General features: G+C 40.7%; 1 protein-coding gene across 4 annotated transcripts in view; it reads right to left on the minus strand.

Moving 5' to 3' along the window:
* KLHL18 (kelch like family member 18) overlaps window positions 1-23,507 on the minus strand; it is a 151,485-nt gene that overhangs the window by 40,121 nt on the left and 87,857 nt on the right. For all 4 annotated transcript variants that reach the window (XR_004538200.1, XM_033931874.1, XM_033931872.1 and 1 more), the window contains exons 2-4: window positions 13,032-13,162; window positions 11,405-11,545; window positions 3,465-3,663 (exon numbers count right to left, since the gene is read on the minus strand). Coding sequence is in view for 3 of the 4 variants with exons in the window: in XM_033931872.1 (XP_033787763.1) it covers window positions 3,465-3,663; window positions 11,405-11,545; window positions 13,032-13,162 (471 nt within the window). In the remaining variant the exon portion in view is untranslated. The remainder of the gene's footprint in view (window positions 1-3,464; window positions 3,664-11,404; window positions 11,546-13,031; window positions 13,163-23,507) is intronic.

The raw sequence follows: 23,507 nt of genomic DNA on the forward strand, positions 1-23,507 counted from the left end.
AAAAATGATGATATTGCCTGTGGTTTGCTATCAAATGTGTATGATTCCAGTATTTTTTCAGAACTCTTTTTATAAAAAATTGAATGCAATAATTATTAAGTTTGTTTGGCTTGGCAAAACACCTAGAATTGCTTTGGTATCTTTACAAAAATCAATTAAGGAGGGGGGGGGGTAAATTTCCCAAACTTCTATAGGTATCATCAGGCCTATATTTTACGTCAAGGTATGTATTGGGTCCTCCCAGATCTCACTGAATACACTCCAGATTGGTTATACTTGGAATGGCGACTCCTGTCTCCTTTACATCTTTATAATAATAAAGACCCCTAATTTCCCACTAGGTATGAAAGAGTGCAACAAATATCATTAACTAACTGGAAGGGCCTCATTAATAGAGCCTACGCAAGTCATAGACTCTGACCGTACAAGTCTGCGTACATTCCCGGCTCCTTAGCTCTAATCATCGGCTGCCTTCCAGTCCCTTACCTCAACTAAAAAGATTTATTACAAATAAATTCCTAGAAAATTTTTTAATCTTTTAATTAGAAATAACTTATTCTAAAATGTCAACTTTCTGAAAATCTAAGTTCTAAAAAACGATGCACTATTTCTTTATAAGAGACTTAATTTAAACATCCAATGTCCATTGAAATTACTTAGCTTTCAAATACTATATCCCCAGCAAACTGCTTCAGACCATGCCAACGTGGCCAGCGTTTCGTGGAAACTTATTTAAACCCACTGCTTCAGGGCCAGTTAGTCAAGCATGCGAGTCACTTAGAATGAAGGCTTCTAACAGTTCCTTTTTGCTGCTTGATCCTACAGCCAGAGCAAGCATAGGCATGAAGATACCTCACTGAAGATTGTTTTAAAAAGTCTGGTTGTCTCAGTGGATTTCCTCATAACTCAAAGGACAAATGAACTCTGCAATTCTCTTGCTCTGGAATTCAAAGTCTGCGGTACTGCAAAAAGGAACTGTTAGAAGCCTTCATTCTAAGTGACTCGCATGCTTGACTAACTGGCCCTGAAGCAGTGGGTTTAAATAAGTTTCCACGAAACGCTGGCCACGTTGGCATGGTCTGAAGCAGTTTGCTGGGGATATAGTATTTGAAAGCTAAGTAATTTCAATGGACATTGGATGTTTAAATTAAGTCTCTTATAAAGAAATAGTGCATCGTTTTTTAGAACTTAGATTTTCAGAAAGTTGACATTTTAGAATAAGTTATTTCTAATTAAAAGATTAAAAGATTAAAAAATTTTCTAGGAATTTATTTGTAATAAATCTTTTTAGTTGAGGTAAGGGACTGGAAGGCAGCCGATGATTAGAGCTAAGGAGCCGGGAATGTACGCAGACTTGTACGGTCAGAGTCTATGACTTGCGTAGGCTCTATTACTGAGGCCCTTCCAGTTAGTTAATGATATTTGTTGCACTCTTTCATACCTAGTGGGAAATTAGGGGTCTTTATTATTGTGAATATTATTCTCACTAAGGGATTTGAGTATAGTGTCCTTTACATCTTTGTCACATTCTCAGTATCAAGATGCCCAGATTGTATAAAGAAAATAAACTTTTATTAGATACATGGAAAACTCTAAGGTATGTAAGTAATTTAACTGAAATTCCTATTAGTAAATCAACAAATCAATCTATATGGCTAAACTCCAAGATTCAAATTGGCGGATCTAAGATTGTCTGGAGGCATTGGTTAAATGCAGGAATACGAACTTTAAATGATGTTATTTCAAATGGAAATATGCTTGAGTTTACACAATTGCAAAATAAATTTGGACTGAATAAATCACAATTTTATAAATGGATGCAATTGAAGCAGGCCATTCAGGCAGGGTTCCCTGAATGGAAAACTCTAAATTCTCAATATAGCATGGAATTTTTATGCTTCCAGGCATATTTTCTGGGTCACCAGGCCGCACAGTGGTATAAAATTATTAGTGAATTGGTTAATAAAAAACCTAAAAATGGTCTTAGGGATATTTGGAGCATTGAGATTAGGCATCAAATTTCAGCATCTCAATGGCCACAAATTTGGTCTTGGAGAATAAGATGTACATTGTCAGCATCTATGAGACAAACTTGGTTCTTTCTTTTGCATAGAGCATTTTGAACCCCTGTTAGATTATAAAAATTAAATAGCTCATGGTCTAATAGATGCTGGCATTGTAAGCTTGATGTAGGGACTTTGGATCATCTTTTATTTTTCTGTCCCTATATTTTAGCCTTTTGGAATTCAATCTGGGATCAAATAAATTCTTTATTAGATAATCCTGTAGCATTAACTTATGATACTGTGATATTTGGCATGTCTATGAGAAAAAAGAGTCAGATATCGGCAAGTAATAACAAACTTTTATTGATTATGACAGGAGTTGCCATGCAACATATTACTGCCAATTGGAAAGATCACACTAGACTTAATTTTAATTTCTGGTGGAATTCACTATGTCACCTATATAGAATGGAACGTTCAATAGCAATACAAAATGGAAATTATAAAAGGTTTAATGAAATATGGGGGCCATTGACATTGTTTTGTAATGAATAAACACCATTTTCTTAACATTATTTATGATTGGAGGGGAAAGGGGAGGGTTTGTAGAAATGAAGGAAAATGTAAAAAGAACTATGACAAAGATTGATTCAATTAAATAATTGTATGGAATGGAGGGGGGAGAAGGGTTTAGATATATATACATTTGTTATTATCTTGATAGATTTATCAAGTGATGTTAGTAAATCTATGTATTACTTATATTGTACACTTGTTGAAAGTTTAAAAATGAATAAAGAATTAAAAAAAAAAAATAACCTTTACATAGTTTTGTTCTTAAGACAACTAAAAATAAATACATTTTAGAGGAAGCGACATCATCACTGAGGAAGATAGAAACAGTTAGAGCTCAGATAAGTCAAAATAAAAAGAGGTGAACCCCAAAATAGCTACCCTTCAACAGTGAAATCAATATTACAAGGTGCAGCGTAACTACCCTGATGTCTGTGTTACATGGTGGAGGCTTTTAAGTAGTAGAGTTGTGGAGTAAGAAAATGGAAGGATACCAAGGGAGGGGTGAGAAGACTTTTCCAGTGGAGGAGTCTACTTCCTCAGTAGAATGCTGATGACGTAATCATAACCATTTTGTTTTGAGATTATTGAAAACCAGCCTCCTCTCATCAGTCTTTATCAAATGTTATAATAAATTTCTCTCAAGATTCCTAAATCACTGCTTCAAAGATTTAAAGAAATAGTACACTTGGCAGCATCTGTACCATGATCCGTTGGGTAACATAACCCATTTGTGAGAATATCATGCTTGCTTGTCTTCGGAATACTTTAGGTTACCATAGCTGGAATTATATGGAGCATTAGGTGTGCTGTGTTGGTAGAACCAGTGGCAGAGTGGAACAGCACCACTCATGAGAGAGGGTCTTCTAGGATGAATTTAAGTACCTGCTCCTCAGCTTTTACATTTAACTCATCCCTGGAGACCAGCTCCAGCACATCTTCCAAGGGTAGGGCCAGGAACTCCTCAGACATGGACACCTCCACAAAGTGCTGATGGATGAAGCTGTTGGCCGAGTCGTACAGCACTGCACACATCATGGTCTCTGCAAACTGCCGCACCCCCAAGCAATTCTTGGGGTGAAGCCTTAGGAAGACAAAAAGGAAGGAAGATAAGATAGGAAGGATTTCTTAAATGGTTAAGAACTTTCAAACAAAACATGCAGAATAATCCTCAGCAGTGGTGTAGTAAAGGGAGGGGGGGGGCAGACCACCCCAGGCACCATCTTGGCAGGGACGCCATCACCTCTCCATCTCACCATGCCACGCTCATGCCCTCCCTTCTCCCCCCCCCAAATATCTCTTTAAAATCTTCACCAGTGCTTGCAACTACTCTAGCCTGCTGTTTGTGCCAGCCTGGCTCCCTCTGAAATCACTTCCGGGTCGACAGAGGGAAAGCCAGCATGAGCAGCAGGCTGCAGAAGCTGCTCAAGCTGGTGAAGATTTAAAGAGGTACAGAGGTGGGAAGGGAGGGCATTAGTGTAGCATGAGGGGGGAGAGGAGGGCACAGGGGGATGATGAGGAAGGAGCGGGCAGGAGGGGTGGAGAGGAGGGTGCCACCTACCCTCGCTATGCCACTGATCCTCAGTTGGCTTGTTTCTATGCCACAACCTATGTCTGAATACAAGTTGTTTGTTTTGGGTGGGGGGATTTTCAACGGCGAGATGAGAATTATCAACCATAAGAACATGAGAATTTACCTCCGCTGGGTCAGACCAGAGGTCCATCGCGCCCAGCGGTCCGCTCCCGCGGGGGCCCATCAGCTCCATGACCTGTAAAGTGATCTTTTGTCTAGAACCTGCTCTTCTTTTTTATCTATACCCTTTCTTTCTCCTTGTCATTTGGTATGCATAGATAGCTCATGGTATCTAGCTGAAAGGTGGATAGAGTTCCAGAAACACAAAATTTTGTTTTATTTTTAAAATTAAGAGCACAGGATATTTTCATGACTAATATCAATGGGGTCCAATACACACAACTGGGTGAAGATTCAAACTCAGGGTTGTTCCCAAAATTCGTGGATACAACAACAACTGGTGAAGGAACAAACAGTACTTTAAAAAGTACTGTTTGTTCCTTCTCCAGTTGTTGTTGTAATATCAATGGGGTACATTTGTTCCTTGATAGGATTTTCTTCTCCTGGGGCACAATGTTTGTGAGATCTGTTTGTCCCCAGTCTCCTGGCTCACTAACACTTCTCCCTTATAGCCTAGCATACCAGTCCCCAACACTAATTAATCCCTTCCAGCTCACTGGCTCTTCCAATAAGCCCCATCTTCAGCTAGAAAGCTCCTGCCCCTCACACACCAACTCCCTCTTCCTGCCATGTGAAAAATAACACAAATCTTGTGATATGGCAGAGGTCTCAAACTCAAACCCTTTGCAGGGCCACATTTTGGATTTCTTGGTACTTGGAGGGCCTCAGAAAAAATAGTTAGTGTCTTATTAAAGAAATGACAATTTTGCATGAGGTAAAACTCTTTATATTTTATAAATCTTTCCTTTTGGCTAAGGGCCTCTTCTATCAAACTGCACTAGCAGTTTGTAGCGCAGTAAGCCGCGCTAAAAGGCCCACGCTGCTCCCGACGCTCATAGAGTTCCTATGAGCGTCAGAAGCAGCGTGGGCCATTTAGCGCGGCTCTCTGTGCTAAAAACTGCTAGCGCAGTTTGATAGAAGAGGCCCCAAGTCTTAATAATAATATTGTAATTTATAGCTAAAGAGACATATGATCAAGAAACTGTTATATTTTACTTTTGTGATTATGATAAAACACACCGAGGGCCTCAAAATAGTACCTGGAAGCCACTTGTGGCCCCCCGAGCTGCGAGTTTGAGACCACTGTGATATGGGATATGAAAGTGCCCCACACAGTCTTCCGAGCCCACTGATCGTGGCTGATGGCTGGATACGGTGTGCTATATAGTGCCACTGATAAAGGCCAAAAGAATTTTAACAAATATGTCACTTCAGAAATTTCGAGCCCAGAATCATTATGGAGATAAGTTTATAAGCCATTTTACAAATAAAAGTGTTTTACATGCAGAAATTAAGTGCTTATAAAATTGCCAAAGTATACATACATATAAAGATACTAGTGTTTAAGTCCGTTACATTAACGGGTGCTAGAATATATGCCTGTCTGTCTTTCTTTATTTATGTCTCTCTTCCTGCTCCTGTCTCTTTCTATCTCTCTCCCTCCTGCTATTTTTCTCTCTCTCTCCCTGGCATCCTTTGTCTGTCTGTCTGTCTGTCTCTCTGGTCCCCTGTCTGTCTTTATTTCTGTCTGTCTCTCTCCCTGGCCTCCTTTGTATGTCTATATTTCTTTCTGTCTCTCCTCCCCTCTCCCCCACTTTCCTTTGCAGAAGCAGCAGCGGTATTTCCCTTCCCCTCCAGGTCCCTGTGAAGTAGTAGCAGCATTTTCCCCCACCCCCCCACTCCCTTCTCCCCCCCCCCACTTTCCTTTGCAGAAGCAGCAGCGGTATTTCCCTTCCCCTCCAGGTCCCTGTGAAGCAATTCCCTTCTCTTACCGTGAGCTGTCCTGCTCCGTTCGGCCCCTCCCTTCTCTTAATGTGATCTGGCCTGCTCCATTTGGCCCCTCCCCCTTCCCTTCCCATGGGCTGGCCTGCTGCGGCCGAAGGTTTTTGTTTCAAGTTTTAAAAGTGCCGGCGGCGGCTCCTCTCACGCTGCTGATCCTCCTGTAAAGAGTAGCCTGCGATGGTGGCCGGCTTTAGCGAACCTCGCAGGCCGCTCTCCAGCCTCGGTAGCACGTTCCCTCTGACGCACGGGATCGCGTCAGAGGGAACGTGCTACCGAGTTGGAGAGCGGCCTGCGAGGTTCGCTAAAGCCGGCCACCATCGCAGGCTGCTCTTTACAGGAGGATCAGCAGCAGCGGCGGCAGCAGCGGCGAGTGAGGACCGAGGTTTGTTCCCTGCCGAGGACGCGGGTAGGGAGAGAGCTTGCCTGGCTTCCAGGGTGAGTGAGGGCGGGAGGAGGGGTGTGGCCAGAATGTTCCCTGCCGCTGGGTTGACTGCCACGGATCACACACCACAGCAGCAGGGAACACGAAATCCTAAGTGCGCATGTGCGCTTAGGGTTTTATTATATAGGATGAGCTACCAACAAAGAGGGCCTGATTTTATAACAGGATATCTATGTTAAAAAGTACGAGGGTTTTTCCAAAAAGTTTCCATACTTTCATAGGAAATGGTTGAGGTGGAAGTGGTAAGAGGGCGTGTCACAGAATGTCATGTGACTAGTCAGTCAGGCAACAGGGTGATTATGTGGAAAAGTGATGTAATTTGCTTTTGAGATATTTAGTAAGAAGTGTTTACAACAAAAAAAAGTGCAGAAACGTTATGAAGATCCCTCGAACAAAAAGGCGCCCATTTTAGACCTATTTTATCAAGGCAACACATAGGCTTAAGTGACTTCATAAAATAGGCACCCAGAAGCTGCCCCCTAGCACACAAATGCCAGTGTATGCGTTTACACCTGCTCCAAAGTTGGTGTAATATGTGCATGTACTCATATTTTACAAAATATGCCAAGCACACTGCAACTCTACTCCTAATAAGAGGAAGAATGGCCTAGTGGTTAGAGATGCTGCCTCAGCTCCCTGGGGTTATGGGGTCAAGCCCAGTGTTGCCCCTTATGACCCTGAACAAGTCACTCAACCCTCCATTGCCCCAGGTACTATAGTTAGATCATGAGCACCCGAGTACGTCTAACGTCTAAGTAGACAAAAGTGTGTTGGAGCAGAGCAATAGCCCCTGAAGAAACTTACTAGTGAAACGGCTGGGTAGCCGTTGGGCTTTAAGTTAAGTGCTCTTCTTTATAATAATTGTCCACCACAATTAAAGACATATAAAAATATTTAGTTTGTTAACTAAAAAACCCTGCAGAAGACCGATGATGAACACTTCACCCCAGTAAGGACACGAAAAACAAGAAAAGTAGTGTCTTGGGTTTTTGAGGTCTTGAGCATAATTAGAACTCTGTTAAGTTTGTTCACAGTTAGTTGGTATATCAAAGATAGCCATAACCATCATGCAAAAGTGGAGCACTTTCAGTACATGCCTTTGTTGGCACACAGAACCTGCTTTTACATACGGAAAAATCTTTATAAAATTAATCTCATTACATGCACTTTAGTGATATACATCTCAACTCTCTGGTAAAAAATGTTTTTTTAGTCTTCACATATTGAGGAAAGTGAGATCCTGCTTCCGCCAACAACATTTTGCTGTCCTTGTATAATCAATCATTCTTTCCAGACTGGACTATTGTAATTCCATCTAAGTCTAACCAAGAAAAATCTTCAAAGACTTCAGTGGATCCAGAACACTGCGGCTAGGTTGATCTTCGCAAAAAGTAAATTCGATCATGTTTCCCCACTTCTGTCAAAACTTCACTGGCTTCCGGTGATTTCTAGGATTCACTTTAAATGTACCTGCCTAAATTTCAAGATCCTACATGACATTCTTCCTCCCCTAATCCCACTATCCTGGAATTCTTCGAGACCTGACACTACCAGATCCACCCACATACTCAAACTATCTTTCCCCTCGTTAAAAGGCATCATGTATGCAGGTAAATTAGGGAAATCCCCTTTCTTCAAATTCACTGAGCTTTGGAATAACCTCTCTGCCCCGCTGCGGAACCTAGGCTCATTCCAATTATTCCGAGAGCATCTAAAAACCTGGCTTTTTTCCAAAACGTAAAGCTATCTATTTAAAATGTGAAGCTAGCTATCCTCTTCATAACCTCTAATTTCTTATTATGTCCTTCCCTCATTTATTGAATTTATCTGTAAACCGTGCCGAGCTCTATCTTTATGGACATGATGCGGTATACAAACTTAAGGTTTAGTTTAGTTTAGTAGATTTTCTTGGAGAAGATATGCAAATTACTGTACACAAGTGTATCTCTGCAAACTTAGGCAAGGCATTTGGATATTCTTTATAATATAAAAAAGGTACACAGGTGCATAGGAAACAAAAGAAACACTGGAGTGACGATGTTCCTTAAATGGACTTTACACTCTCCCTCCGTATTCGCAGTTTCAGCATTCACGTTTTTGATTATTCACGGTTTTTAGTTTGCTGGCTCCTCCCCCCAAATTACATCAAAGAGAAATCGCTGATTCCAAGCATTTACAGAGAAAATCACTGATTCCCAGCACTTTCTTCACCGTGTTTTGCCTCTCCTTCAGTAACAGGCCAGGTCTCCCACCATGTTATTCACGGTTTCACCATATTCACGATGGCTTTTAGTAGAAAACAGCAAATAACATATAAAAAAGTTATTTGCGGTTTTTCAGTATTTGCGGTTCTGTTAATCCCCTATCACAGCGAATATGGAGGGAGAAGTGTATTAAGAATGTCAAAGTTCCAAAGGTACAATAAAATCATTCACATAAAAACCTAAAGGACCTAGTCCGCTAAGGACGCAGGACCCAACATGGTCCACGTTTCGACAAAAAGTCTTCTTCAGGGTTCCCTATAATGGTGAATATGTGGAAAAGCTAATATGTGGAGAGCCGCTAATAGTGAGACGCTGCTTGCAACCAAAGTACACAAGTGCATAGAACAGAACTTATGTGCCTGTGTACCTTAACAGCCTAGGCACCCGACTACAAAAATTACCAAATGAGGTACAATTTATTTAAAACATTTATATCCCAAAATGTAAGAATATAGCTCTCAATGGAGACTACGTTGTTTAACTTGTTGTTTTACCAAACTTTTCAAACCACCCTCATATCTCCAATTGCTCCCTAAACTAAACTAAACCTTGGGTTTATATACTGCACCATCTCCGCAGATGCAGAGCTCGGCACGGTTTACAGGAAGTAGGATGAGAGAGGAACTCCAGTGGAGGGTTTAAAGATTAGGTGTAAAAGGGTGAGGATGGAGGGAGAGGCCTAAGAGGGGGGGAAGTGTTACAGTTTTGAGAATAGCCAGGTTTTTAGGTGTTTACGGAAAAGTTGGAGGGAGCTTGAGGTTCGGAGCGGGGAGGTAAAGTTATTCCAGATCTCAGTGATTCTAAAGGGGAGGGATGACCCAAGTTTGCCTGCATGAGAAATACCTTTTGTGGAAGGGAAGGATAGTTTAAGAGTTTGGGAGGATCTGGAGGAAGTAAGGGCTGGGGAGTTCCAGGATAGAGGGATAAAGGCAGGAAGGATGCCATGTAGAATCTTGAAGGCTAGGCACGCACATTTGAAGTGGATCCTGGGGATTACTGGGAGCCAATGAAGCTTAAACAGGAGAGGCGAGACCTGATCGAATTTGCTTTTCGCGAAAATAAGCTTAGCCGCGGCGTTCCCCCCACTACATATTTCCAAGCACCACTCGCATATCTGCCACCAGCATCTGCTCCATGCAATTGTTGCTTGGACATACTTTTCACCACACTGAGTTAACCGATTAAATTTAGAAGGAATATCAGAAACAATGCAAGAAAATGAAGATCACAACGCACTCTTGGTTCTATTTGATTTCAGGAAGGATTTTCTGCCAGCTGTCAGCCTAGACCAGGGGTAGGCAATTCCGGTCCTCGAGAGCCGGAGCCAGGTCAGGTTTTCAGGATATACACAATGAATATGTACGAGATGGATTTGCCTGCACTGCCTCCTTGAGTTGCAAATCTATCTCATGCATATTTATTGTGGATATCCTGAAAACCTGACCTGGCTCCGGCTCTCAAGGACCGGAATTGCCTACCCCTGGCCTAGCCATACTTGGTATTCTAATAAGGAAAGCCCAAACATTTCTACAGTGGTCCAGAGTTTATAGACTGAAATGTATGATTTAATAGGCTAAGTAGCCAGGCAGCTTATAATACCCAATTAAAACCAAGGGAAGGAAAGGAACTCTATTTTATGTAGGAAAGATACAGGAGAGGGGAGGGTAAATGAAGGAAGGTGGACATTAAGCGGCTAGAACTAATGCAAGTTCAATGCTGGCGTTAGCGTCTAGTTCCGCACCAATGTAGCGTGCGCTATTCCGCGCATTAATGCCATAACGCAGCTTAGTAATTAATTGCCAGAGCATGTTAGATTGGCATCTTTATCTTTGTTCTTTTTTTCTGTTCTGTCTTCTTTCTGCTAGTTCCTACTCACCCACCCTATTGTTCTCCCCTTTTGTGTTCTTTTTCTATTAAATATTGTATTTCCTGCCCTCCTTCCCTTTTGGCACTGTAAGTCATGTAGGTCTATCATACATCTGGCATATCGTACCCACTGAATATTGTAAATTTTATTTATGTTCATCGCTTAGAACTTTGATTAAGCGATTTATCAAATTTTCATAAACTTGAATTTGAACAGGGGTAGATTTAAATTTCTTGAATTGTTCTAGATCAGGGGTCTCAAAGTCCCTCCTTGAAGGCCGCAATCCAGTCGGGTTTCCAGGATTTCCCCAATGAATATGCATGAGATCTATGTGCATGCACTGCTTTCAATGCATATTCATTGGGGAAATCCTGAAAACCCGACTGGATTGCGGCCCTCAAGGAGGGACTTTGAGATCTCTATTCTAGATGTACATAGGTTGGTAAAGTGTCCCAAAGAGGTGGCATGGCACAGAGTATACTAAACAAATATTTTAAGTGTATGATTTATTGCCAAAATTTCCTTGAAATAATTTTGCAGCCAATCTCAGAGTAAATTTGTATCCCAACATTAAAAGGTCTACTTTTAGCAGTTTACCGTAGGGAACCAGCGACTCCATAACTCCCTACTTCATTTGTTGCTAATATTAGTGGTTTTCAGCTAGCAGTTCTAACACACTTCCTTCCTACATGAAGCCTCTGATCCCTCACCACTTACCTTTCCCTCAGGAAAGAGCAGCAGGCATCTTTGATATTTTGCAGCTGCAGGAAGCTGGCTCCCATTAGCAAGGACTGGACATTTTGCTGGTCTATGGCTAAGTGTCCATTGTAGGCAAAATTGATCAGGGCTTCTAGAGCGCTACCGAGACAAACAAGAAAACCATTTAGATAAAAGAGACGGATTTTTCAGCTTATCCACAATCTGCACTTTCAACACTCTTAGACCCCGATATATTAAGGCTTTTATTTTTAACAAGCCTTTGTCTGAGAAAAACAACACAGGGAATCAGGACCTCAGAGATGCTTATTAGTTTGGACAGCACAGAAGCCAGTGAAGCTGAAATTCCCTATGCTAAATGAATGCTGCAAATAAGAGAATAACTTGTAAATCAGACATTAGTTTCTCCACTGTTTGAGCTTTTTTTCATGTGTGCAACTCACAACTACTTTGTGACCCGCCCCTTATAAGCCAATAGAGAAGCCTTATAAGCTCTGCAGAGAAATCAGCGGAGGGAATAAAAACTCATTTGCAATGTATTCGGATTGTGAAGTGTTCTTCAACCACCGGTCCACAGAAATTTCCTGCTGGTCCACAGGACCAGCATTTGTATCAGGCCCAAAACAGTGTTCTTCAATCGTCGGTCCACGGTGCGATCGATGGGGCGTTATCTTCGAGCCAGCTCCCTCTTCCTCACTGATTCAGTGCACAAAGCCACGAGCAGTGGCTCCTATGCGTGTCCTGCGCCTGGACAGGAAGCCTTCTCTCTGACGTTGCAACGTCAGGCTTCCAGATGAGGTACGGGACACGCAAGGAGCCGCTGCCCACAGCTTTGTGCACTGCATCAGTGAGGATGAGGGAGCCGGCCTGAAGATAACACCGGGGGCGGCATAAAATGGCCAAGCGGGAGCAGGCCAGAAGGTAAGGTATAACATGGAGGGAGGGAGACAACGAAGGTAGGGGGGAATGATTTTATTTTTGAATTTAGTGATTGAACTATGTCAATTTTGAGAATTTACATCTGCTGTCAGTGTGCTTTGTGTAGTTTAATGTTGTGGTTAACCATTATGTGTTGTTAATAAGATTATATTGTGTATCTGTGAAAAATGAATGGAAAAAATAGTGTTACAATTAGTACTATTATGGGGACGGGGTCTGGGGTGGAGATTGGGTAAAGATGGGCGGGGTCTGGCCCACGACTTAGCCCAGTGTTCTTCAACCGCTGGTCCACAGACTGATGCCGGTCCACAGAATAATTCTTTTATTTCTGCCGGTCCATAGGTGTAAAAAGGTTGAAAAACACTGGTGTAGAACAGTGTTTCCCATCTCGGTCCTGGAGTACCCCCCTTGCCAGTCAGGTTTTCAGGACACCCACTTTGAATTTGCATAATCTTGATTTGCATACATGGCCTCCATTATATGCAAATGTCTTTCATGCATATTCATTGTGGCTATCTTGAAAACCTGACCGGCAAGGGGGTACTCCAGGACCGAGTAGTGAAACACTGATGTAGAACACTCACTTTATTTACATGGTTTATATTGCATCTTTTCTTACTTACGATCAAAGCAGACTATGAACCAATATCTTATCCTCCAAATTATCTCCCTTTCTGCCTGAGATTACCTGGGGTCCATCCCTTGCATGACAATCTCATCCTGCTTGCATTCCATCATGTCATTGGTAAACATAGCATGAAAGTAGGGAATAGATGCAGCTAGTACAATCCGATGGGCACTGAATTTATGATCACCAACCTGCAAAACAGAAAGAAAAGAGGTTTATAGTTTGCATTTTTTTCCTTAAAAATGTCTAATTCTTTATACTGGCGACAGTATAAAGGGTGGTTTGAAAAGTTTGGTAAAAAGGCAAGTTAAACAATATAGTCTCCATTGAAGGCTATACACTTAGTCCAGTGAGTTTCCAGTTTTTTTTGTAAGCAATTTTGTTCTACGATAAGAAAAAAACAGGAAACTTGCTGTTCTAAGTGTATAGCAGATTTTCTAAGTTCCGACACCATAGTAAAAAAAAAAAATACTGTGGTGGGAGCGAGTTTTGGTTTTCTGGCGATTCTCAGCACAACAGTATGCAAATTATATGCATGCTGTGTGTGTAGAAAATGCACACACACATCACGCTTCCCCACCCCCGACAGCTCCCAACCACACAACCTGGTGGTTTGGTAGGCCATCCCCCCCACCCCGGTACCCACCAGCAGCTAGCTTCATCCCCCCTCCTGACAGACTCCCATAGCCCCCTACCACACAAGCCCACCCCCTCCCGCTGGAAAGCCCACCTCTTCAAAATGGCAGGCCTTCCCCTTCCTGGTGCATCCTGGGATGTATCGCGGAGGGGCCTAAGGCCCTGATTGGCCCAGGTGCATTAGACCGCTGCTATGGGAGAGGACTTAGGTGTTAGGGCCAATCAGAGCCTTAGGTCCCTTCCCGGTGCACCCTGGGATGAACTGGGAGTGAGGGGCCTAAGACCGATTGGCCAAGGTGCCTTAGACCCCTCCCATAGGAGGGATCTTAGGCACCTGGGCCACAGGGCCTTAGACCTCTCCCTGGTGCATCCCAGGATGCACTGGGAAGGCCTGTCATTTTGAAGAGGCAGGCCTGCAAGCAGGAGGGAGTGAACATCCCTCCTGCTGGTTTTCTAAAAAAGGAGAGTAAGATTAAAACAGGTACTATTACTACTATTTATCACTTCTATTGCACTGAAAGGCATATGTAGTGCTGTACATTTGACATTTAATAGACGGTCCCTGCTCAGAAGAGCTTACAATTTAACTTGGACAGACAAGACATGACATATAGGACTGGGGATTTAGAACCCAAGGCGAGAGGAGTTAGGAGTTGGAAGCAGTCCCGAAGAGGTGGGCTTTAGCTTGGACTTGAAGAATACCAGAAACAGAGCCCGCCTTAAGGATTCAGGCAATCTGTTCCAAGCATACTGCACAGCAAGATAGAAGCTCAGACCTTGCCGGTAAATATCGGCCTCAATTTCTTGTAAGTGGAAGAGCATTCCTTTTTGAGAATCACCTGAAGAGGTCATTTTAATATTAATGAACTCATTATATTACAGTTTTAATATTAATGACCTCATTGTACTACATTTGATAAGTACAATCGGAGGCTGCTAGAAAGCAAGGAAAAGGCCATGGTTAGCCGTTTTAATAAATCAGGCAATAAAATAACACATTTGACAATGTTCTTATGTTCTTATGACAATAGATTAGTGCAGGGATCTCAAAGTCCCTCCTTTAGGGCCGCAATCCAGTCGGGTTTTCAGGATTTCCCCAATGAATGAGATCTGTGTGTATAGGAAATCCTGAAAACCCGACTGGATTGCGGCCCTCAAGGAGGGACTTTGAGATCCCTGGTTTAGTGCCAATGTTAAATGCAAGGTAACTTTAGAGAATCCATTTCTCAGCCCAGCAGCAAATACACACACAGTAAACAACAGATACTTTAGCAGCAACTCAGCACAAATTGGCTCAAATATGGGCTATTCCTGTTGCCTCAACCTGCATTTTTAGGCTGTTACACTTCTAATGTAAAAAAAATGCTGGTTGGATTTTTACCACTACATTTTTTATCACTGTACTTTTTAAATTGAATTTTCATGTTTTTATATGTCAGTGTATAATAAATTATCTCCAGAACATCTGTATCCACAGGTTTCTGTTTTCATCGGGAAATGACATACACATTCATCAAGCTTGATCCTGTGGTTAACATTGGCTAATCCCTCAACATCTATTGTCTTTTCATTCTAGTTCACACGGTCTCCGATTTCTACATCACATATCCTGATCCGACTTCCAAGGACTATAGAATTGTATGAAAGAAGTCAAACCAAAGCCTCGGATCACATTTCCATTACCCTCAAATTATTCTGACCGGTAATTGTACACCTCCACACCCTACCAGATCACATAATTCTCACACATTAGCAACTCAGCCATTTGAGAAGCATCTGCAGACAACACTGGGCACAAGGTCGAAAGAATTAAGCAGCATAAAAGCTGGCTAAGAATTTGATATGAAGAAAATTGGATGAAATCGCCATTGTTTCGTATTCTAAAACATGCTCACCACGCAGTGACATTATTATTGTGTACTACCCAGGGCTCAGTTTTATCACCTCTTTTGTTTAATTTATTCTTATCTCTGTTAGCCCTTTTGATTTAATCTCTTGGAGTCAGTACATATTTTTTTTCACAGCTGATTTTCAGCGTTGACCTTGCTAACCCAGATATCACGTAATGTGATGTTTGTCTCGCCCTGATTTTTGCTTAAGTCCTGCTGCTTAAAACTGAATCCCCCTAGAGCAGTAGTCTCAAACACGCAGCCCGCCAGGTATTATTTTGAGGCCCTCGGTATGTTTATCATAATTACAAAAGTAAATAAAACAGTTTCTTGATCATATGTCTCTTTAACTATAAATTACAATAGTAAAATAAAACAGTTTCTTGATCATATGTCTCTTAAACTATAAATTACAATATTATTTTTAAAACTTAGCTAAAAGGAAAGATTTATAAACTATAAAGAGTTTTTATCTCATGCAAAATTGTCATTTCTTTAATAAGACATTAACTATTTTTTCTGAGGACCTCCAAGTACCTACAAATCCCAAATGTGGCCCTGCAAAGGGTTTGACTTTGAGACCACTGCCCTAGAGTCATACAAATTACTGGAAGACCTTCAGTTCCAGATTGCACTTCCATACTAGCATACTTCATATCTTCCTTCTCAATGTTTCACTTAAATATTAGGTTGCTTTCTTGGCCCTCAATTTTCCTTTTCTTAGAGAATGGCATGGGGACAATTTTTCCCCGTGGGATCGTTCTGTCCCCTTCCTGTGAGCTCTTCCCCTTTCTTTGCCCCATTCCTGCAAGCTCCGTCCTCCTCTGCACAAGCCTCAAACACTTTAAAATCATAAGTATTCAAGGCTTGTGAAGTTAATGCAGAGCCTGAAGGAAGGGGACAGGGATATTGAGATCCCATGGGAAGAGGGACAAATTTGTCTCCATGTCATTTTATTTCTACTCAAGCTTCATCAGTATGTAGTTAAATTCTGTTTTATGATTTTACATTCAATTCGTTCCATTCAAGTTTTCTTGAATAAATCACCCCTACTTAAGTTTTGTGTATACACTTCTCATTAGTTGTTTGGATTAGTGTAAGGCAAATTACAACAGTCTGCCATATTCATCTTTGTATCAACTTTAAAGAGTCTAAAAAACAGCCATTAAACCGATTTATAATGCTCAGAAATTTAACCATATCACCCTTCTGCTTCAGGATGCCCACTGGCTCCCGATCCCTTAATTTAAATTCAGGGTACCAAACATTATCTTATAGCTATTTTTCTTTAATAATACTAATGATCTGCTTTATCATAAATGTGATGCTTGTCTTCCTGGTTCAAACCAGCCTGGCCTAAATTAAATTAACACACCACCAAGAAGATCCCCAATAGGCATATTATCAAGATTTTAGCCACCATCTTATGTAGTGCTAGTGTAGGACTCCAGTGCAGTCCCAGGCTGAAGTACTCAACAAATAGCTGGCAGCCAAAACCAGCAGCAAAAAAAAGAAAAACCAGGTTGTGAAAGTCTCTGGTAGGTTTAAGGATTCTCTCCCCGTGGAGCTGGGTTAAATATTCTCTCAGCTGGCATTGTGCTTGTTGCAGGTTTCCAGGTCTGCAACAAGCACAATGCCAGCTGCGGAAACCCTGAGAGAACATCTTTAAACCTGCCAGAGACTTTTCCATTCTATGGACTTTCCCGCCAAAATTTAAAATCTCTGACCAACTGACTTTCCCGCCAAAATTCAAAATTTGTTGGCTGCCCTGTTCCCAATTAGGTCAGTGAACCCACTATTTCCAAAGTCACACTGCAGACTTCAGAGCATACCCTGAAGAAAGCCACAGCATGGTGGCTGAAACATCGGTTTCTACCTGACAAAGACACAGCAAGACTCGGAAACTTGCAACAAGCACAATGCCAGCTGCGGAAATCCTGAGAGAACAAAATTAATGTTGATTTTCTAGTGTAATGCATTTAACTTGTCTTGTGCTTCCCAAGAAGGAAGCTTGTATATAGCTTGACCAAAAACTAACAGAGCTGCTTAGATAAAAAGACTGTGGTGTTTAAGTGACAAATATATACTTCCTTCTATCTCCCACTTACAGACATAAAGCAGTCTTACCATCAAGAAGTCCTTAATCTGTACCAATGAACATATTGTCAAAAGTGCATCCGATTAAATGCCAACAGGAAAAGTTTGGTGGCATTCCGAGTATTAAAAATGTAAAACAGTGCAGGGTACAGTATACTCGTATGATCACAGAGGAAACTAAGATAACCTAGTGTTTGTTAGGTCCATAAAAAAATTCACCACCACTGGTAAGTCGTTTCCCACATCCTGGTCCACTCCCTTGCCTTTATCTGTCACATGCTCAGCTACACATTGAGCTGAATGAGGAAAAGTTATGGCTGGAAATGTGTCTGCCATCCAAGGTCAGCACATCATTCCTGTGACAGCAGCTTATGCAAGCTTGGGAGCACAGCATGCATCGCCCTACTTATTGACATTATTAAAGAGGTGGAAGCGGCAGATGCTGCTTTCAGGATATTTGATGATAGAATGAATTATGCAAATACACTGTAGAAAGCACATGAATCATCTTGAAATACAAATGTGAAAATATGAAAGGGAAAAATATACCACCACCCAGGATAACATGGCACAAATACACTTAAGTTCAAATATATATATATATATATATATATATATATATATATATATATATGAGGAGGGGTCAGTCTCAAGTACAAATCAATCCCAAAGACCTGCTCCTAGTCCTTTGTATTCTATCTTTACACATACACACCTACCATTCAAAAGGAGGAAATTGTATTAAGTTAAATTTGATATGGTTTACACAGGGTGACTAATCAGTTCACGGGAACTTCCTAAAAACTTTTTATAAGGAGTTTCAAGTTTATTAGCTTTTTAATATACCGACTATCTACAAGTATCTGGCCGGTTAACAGTAAAATTTTAAAAAGAGAAAGAAAAAGATAATAAAATAATAAATATTTAAAAGTAAATAGAGTGAACATCAAAGACATTAACTGGACAGACTTGAAAGTGAGAGTAAAAGGGAAAGGAGGGGAAAAGTTACACCTGGATATATCCTCAGCGCATGAGCGCAGAAAGCACCCTACAAGGTTTTACCCACAAACATCACCTTCTGTCACTCCATGAATCTTTTAAGTGCAAAAGTGCCTTTTTTATATATGAAAAAATAATAAAGTGCCATGTGCAAGTTTAGAATCAAAGAAATCAACATTATCAAAAAGGATTGTTTGATCAGTTCCCTTTTCTTTGGAAAAAAAGAGGGTATAAAATATTTAGGAATATGGATTTATAAGACACTGGAAGAGACAATGAAAGTAAATGAAAAATCTTTATTGCTAAAGGTTACAGAAATGTGTGAGCAATGGAACCCACTACATTTGTCTTGGTGGGGGAGAATTCAAACAGTTAAAATGATGATTTTGCCTATGGTTTGTTACCAAATGGGAATGTTACCAATTTATTTTCAGGGGTCTTTTTATAAGAAATTGAATAGTATTCTTATCAAATTTGTTTTGATGGGCAAAACTGCTAGAATCGCTTTAGTATCGCTACAAAAACCGATTGTGGAGGGAGGGGTAAATTTTCCAAATTTCTTCAGGTATCATCAGGCCTATATTCAGCGTCAGATTGGTTAATTTATGTCCCCAATACATCTATCTCATGTATTGGACATTAAACTACCTAGTTATGCTAAGGATAATAATATTATTTTAGATACTTGGAAAACCCTCAGATGTATCAATAAGTTAACTGTGTCAATCCCTATGGCTGAACTCCAAGATACAAATAGGCGGGTCTAAAATTGCCTGGAAAGAGTGGATGCAGGCAGGCATAAGAACATTAGAAGATGTTATTTTAAATGGAAAATTGCTTGATTTTTCACGGTTGCAACAATCTTTTGGTATTTCAAAATTTCAATTTTATAAATGGCTGCAACTGAAACAGGCTATTCAGAAAGGGTTCTTTGATTGGCAGGATTTGAAAAATTATTACAGCTTGCAGTTCCTCTGTTTTCAAGCAGATATGCTAGGGCAGTGGTCTCAAACTCAAACCCTTTGCAGGGCCACATTTTGGATTTGTAGGTACTTGGAGGCCGCAGAAAAAATAGTTAATGTCTTATTAAAAAAATGACAACTTTACATGAGGTAAAACTCTTTATAGTTTATAAATCTTTCCTTTAACAGTTAAAGGAAAGATTTATAAACTATAAAGAGTTTTACCTTATGCAAAATTGTCATTAACTATTTTTTCTGCGGCCCTCCAAATACCCTATTTTTTCTTCATCCCTCACATTTAAAGTTTAATATCTTTCCTTTCTCAAAACTGACACATTTCAATCACTATATTGAAAATAAAATCATTTTCCCTACCTTTGTTGGCTGGTGACTTTATTTTTCTGTGCTTTCAACTATGTTTCCAGGGCCTTCTTGTCCTTTGACTGTTTTTCTCTCCATCTTCACTTTCTGCCTTGCATCCATCTTTGGCATTAACTTAATATTCAATTTTTCTACTTTCTTTTCAAAATCTACGTTTCCATGTCTTACCTTTCCTTCTATCTCTCTTTTCTTCGGTCCCTATTTCCATGGTCTGACATCTCTTTCTTTCCTTTCTCACTCACGCTCCTTCCTTCCTTTCCCCTGGTCTGACATCTGTCTCCTTCCCTTCCCCAACTTTTTATTTCTTTCACCTTGCCCCCATCTTTCTTTCTCTCTCTCCATGCCCCCTTTCTTTCTATCTTTCTCTCTCCATGAGCCTTTCTGTCTGTGTCCCGTCTCCCTTCTTTCTTTGTCTCCCTGTCCCCCCCTTTTTTTCTCTATTTCTCCCTGCCCTCCCCCCAAGCCACCACCATTGGGGAACAGGCCGCCACCGCCGCAATCGGTGAACAGGCCAGTGTGGAGGTCTTAGCTCTCCCTGCTTATCTTCCCCAGCGTGGGGCCGACCAATTCTTGCCACCCGATGTCAATTATAATGTCGAGGAGGAAGTTCTGGGCCAGCCAGGCAGCAATTGGCATGCCCAAGGCCCGGTGGCTCCCGCCCACTCCGAGAATCTCAGAGGGGGGCGGGTGCCGGCAGACCCTGATCATGCAGAGACGCTCAAGGCTCCCACTAGCCCAGCACAGAGCGGATCGCCAACGGTATTGTGCTTGGATGCCAACAGCTCCGGGGGGCAAGCACAGCAGTCAGTGGCTCAGTGCATGGTCCTTATTCAATGCACATATGTTTTTAAGTCCAGTTTATCCGGTCTGGTTATTATTTACTTTTTATTCCATTTTACCGTTCTGGTTATTATTTACTTTCTATAAATAATGAGTGTTGCTTTTTTAATATTATGATTGTTTAATAAATAATGGCTGTTAGTCTATTTTATATTTGTTTTCACATTTTTTAGATTTGCTCAAACATTTCTTTCTCACTCCATATATATATATATATATATATATATTTGAACTTTATTTAGTTTTTAATGCCAACAAAAAGTGCAATACAATTTATATACAAATGATGATAATCAACCAAGCACTTATAATCAATCAGTATCTATACAAAAGATAAAAATTCCCTCCCCCATCCATCATTACCATCAGGAATAATACCAAAACAAAAGATATATCCCCCTCCCACTCTCAACCCCTCTGGATGTATGGGCGAAAAACAACGGAAAATAAAGATAAAGGACAACTATAACAAATCTACAAAAGACGTCAATGGACCCCAAACTAATTTGAATATCTTATTATGCCCCAGCATATCAACATTCATTTTCTCATATTTATAAGTTAAACATAAGCTCGCCCACCACAAAGGAAAACTAAGGTGATCCCAATTATTTCAATTGCGAGTAATCATTTGCATGGCTATCCCGGTCATAATAAGGAAAAGCCGGCATTTATAGCGGTCGCATATAACTACCTCATACGTCAATTGAATTGATGCCTCCAGTATGGTATTAATCTGTCCCCATATTGACTTCCAAAAGTTAAGTATCAAAGGACAACAGAACAGCAGATGATCCAGTGTCCTTACATCATTATATTTTTAGTTTATTTCTGTTGCTGTTTGCTTTGAGATCTTTACAAAGTAGGGTATGTTGGATTCATTTTCCCCATTTGCAATTCTTCATCCTTGCCCACAACCCACTGTCTTTACCTTTTGGTTTGGGAAGAGAACACTATTGCCATCACAACTCATATACATCTACCACACTTATTTGTATGTCCTTTTGCTGTTCTTCATACACATTATATCACTTATGGTTGTCATCCACCACTCACATTTTATTGTTTATCCTTTGTAACATATCTGTCATAATGGCCAATATCTTTTTATTTGTTTAAACCAGGGGTAGGGAACTCCAGTCCTCGAGAGCCGTATTCCAGTCGGGTTTTCAGGATTTCCCCAATGAATATGCATTGAAAGCAGTGCATGCAAATAGATCTCATGCATATTCATTGGGGAAATCCTGAAAACCCAACTGGAATACGGCTCTCGAGGACCAGAATTCCCTACCCCTGGTTTAAACTGATGTTATTGTAAACGTTGTGTGGTTTTACACTAACAAAAATATTTGTGTTAAAACTTATGGCAAGGATGTCGTCTTTGTAGACTGGCTCACCAGGATCACCCAAGTTTCTAATCTCGGTTTATATTCGAGTCAACCAATTTTTCCTCCTTTTTGGGGGAAAAAGGGGGTCTCGGCTTATATTCGGATCAACTTATATTCGAGTATGTACGTTAATAGAGATAAAGGCTATAAAAAATTTTGGGGTGGGGTAAATTTGAGCAACTTTCATTTAGAAAGTTTTGTGTACTATATATGGTCAGTAGAATAGAATTATGCAATTTTTTTTTTTTTTTTACAATTTTGATGTTTTTCATGTTCTACGGTCCAAAATATGCAAGTGCCTAAAAATATGCCTATGTGATTTCTAGGGTTAATTACTTTTAAAAAAAAACTGATAACCTTTCTAATTTTTTAAATACATAATTAGTCCATACCTGAGGCTGAAATTTGGCAGGATTATACAGCTAAGAACATAAGAAATCAGTGAAAACAGGAGGGAACAAAAGCCACGTCATGTAACGTACAAGCAAACAAAAAAAAGAGGCAGATAAGATGTCAAAACCACCAGTAGACTTCAGTCTTTGCAAACGGTCTTTATTCAAAAGGTTCCTTTATTCAAAATTTCCAAATAAGTGCAATTTTATAAATGGCACGCTAGGTTGGGTGCTGCTTACAGAATAGCGCATAGCACTGAGATCCAAGCCTAGCTTTTAGGCCTGAGCATTTACACCAACTGAAACCTGGTGGAAATCCCTGGGCCGAAATTAAGCGCAGCTCCCCCAAATCCTATGGTAGTACATGCCCCTGACTCATCAGTGTCCTTCCCACGGCCAGTTGAACTAAAGCAGGGGTAGGGAACTCCGGTCCTCGAGAGCCATATTCCACTCACGTTTTCCCCAATGAATATGCATTGAAAGCAGCGCATGCAAATAGATCTCATGCATATTCATTGGGGAAATCCTGAAAACCCGACTGGAATACGGCTCTCGAGGACTGGAGTTCTCTACCCCTGCACTAAAGGATTTGCATGCGCATCTTTATAGAATAGTGCTCAGTAAGATGTGTGCATTAATCCAAATTGTTGCCAATCAACATATATTTGATTTTTAGCACCCGATTACTGGTGCTAATAAGCTTAATTAAATTGCTTAGTCAAACTGGATGCATGCACAATTTTAGCACCATTTATAAAATTCCCTTGCACACATGTAACTGAGAGGATCGTACACATGGGCAAGCTATGGGCATGTCACCAAGCAACAAGTGGGCATGCCTATTACAGCTTAGGTGTACCTACAATGTACATCTCATTATACAACTGGCACTAAGCATGACCTTTGTGGCACTTACTGTATATACTCGAATATAAACTGAGATTTTGGGGCA

Source organism: Geotrypetes seraphini, chromosome 2 (assembly GCF_902459505.1).
Source record: "Geotrypetes seraphini chromosome 2, aGeoSer1.1, whole genome shotgun sequence".
NCBI lineage: Eukaryota > Metazoa > Chordata > Amphibia > Gymnophiona > Dermophiidae > Geotrypetes > Geotrypetes seraphini.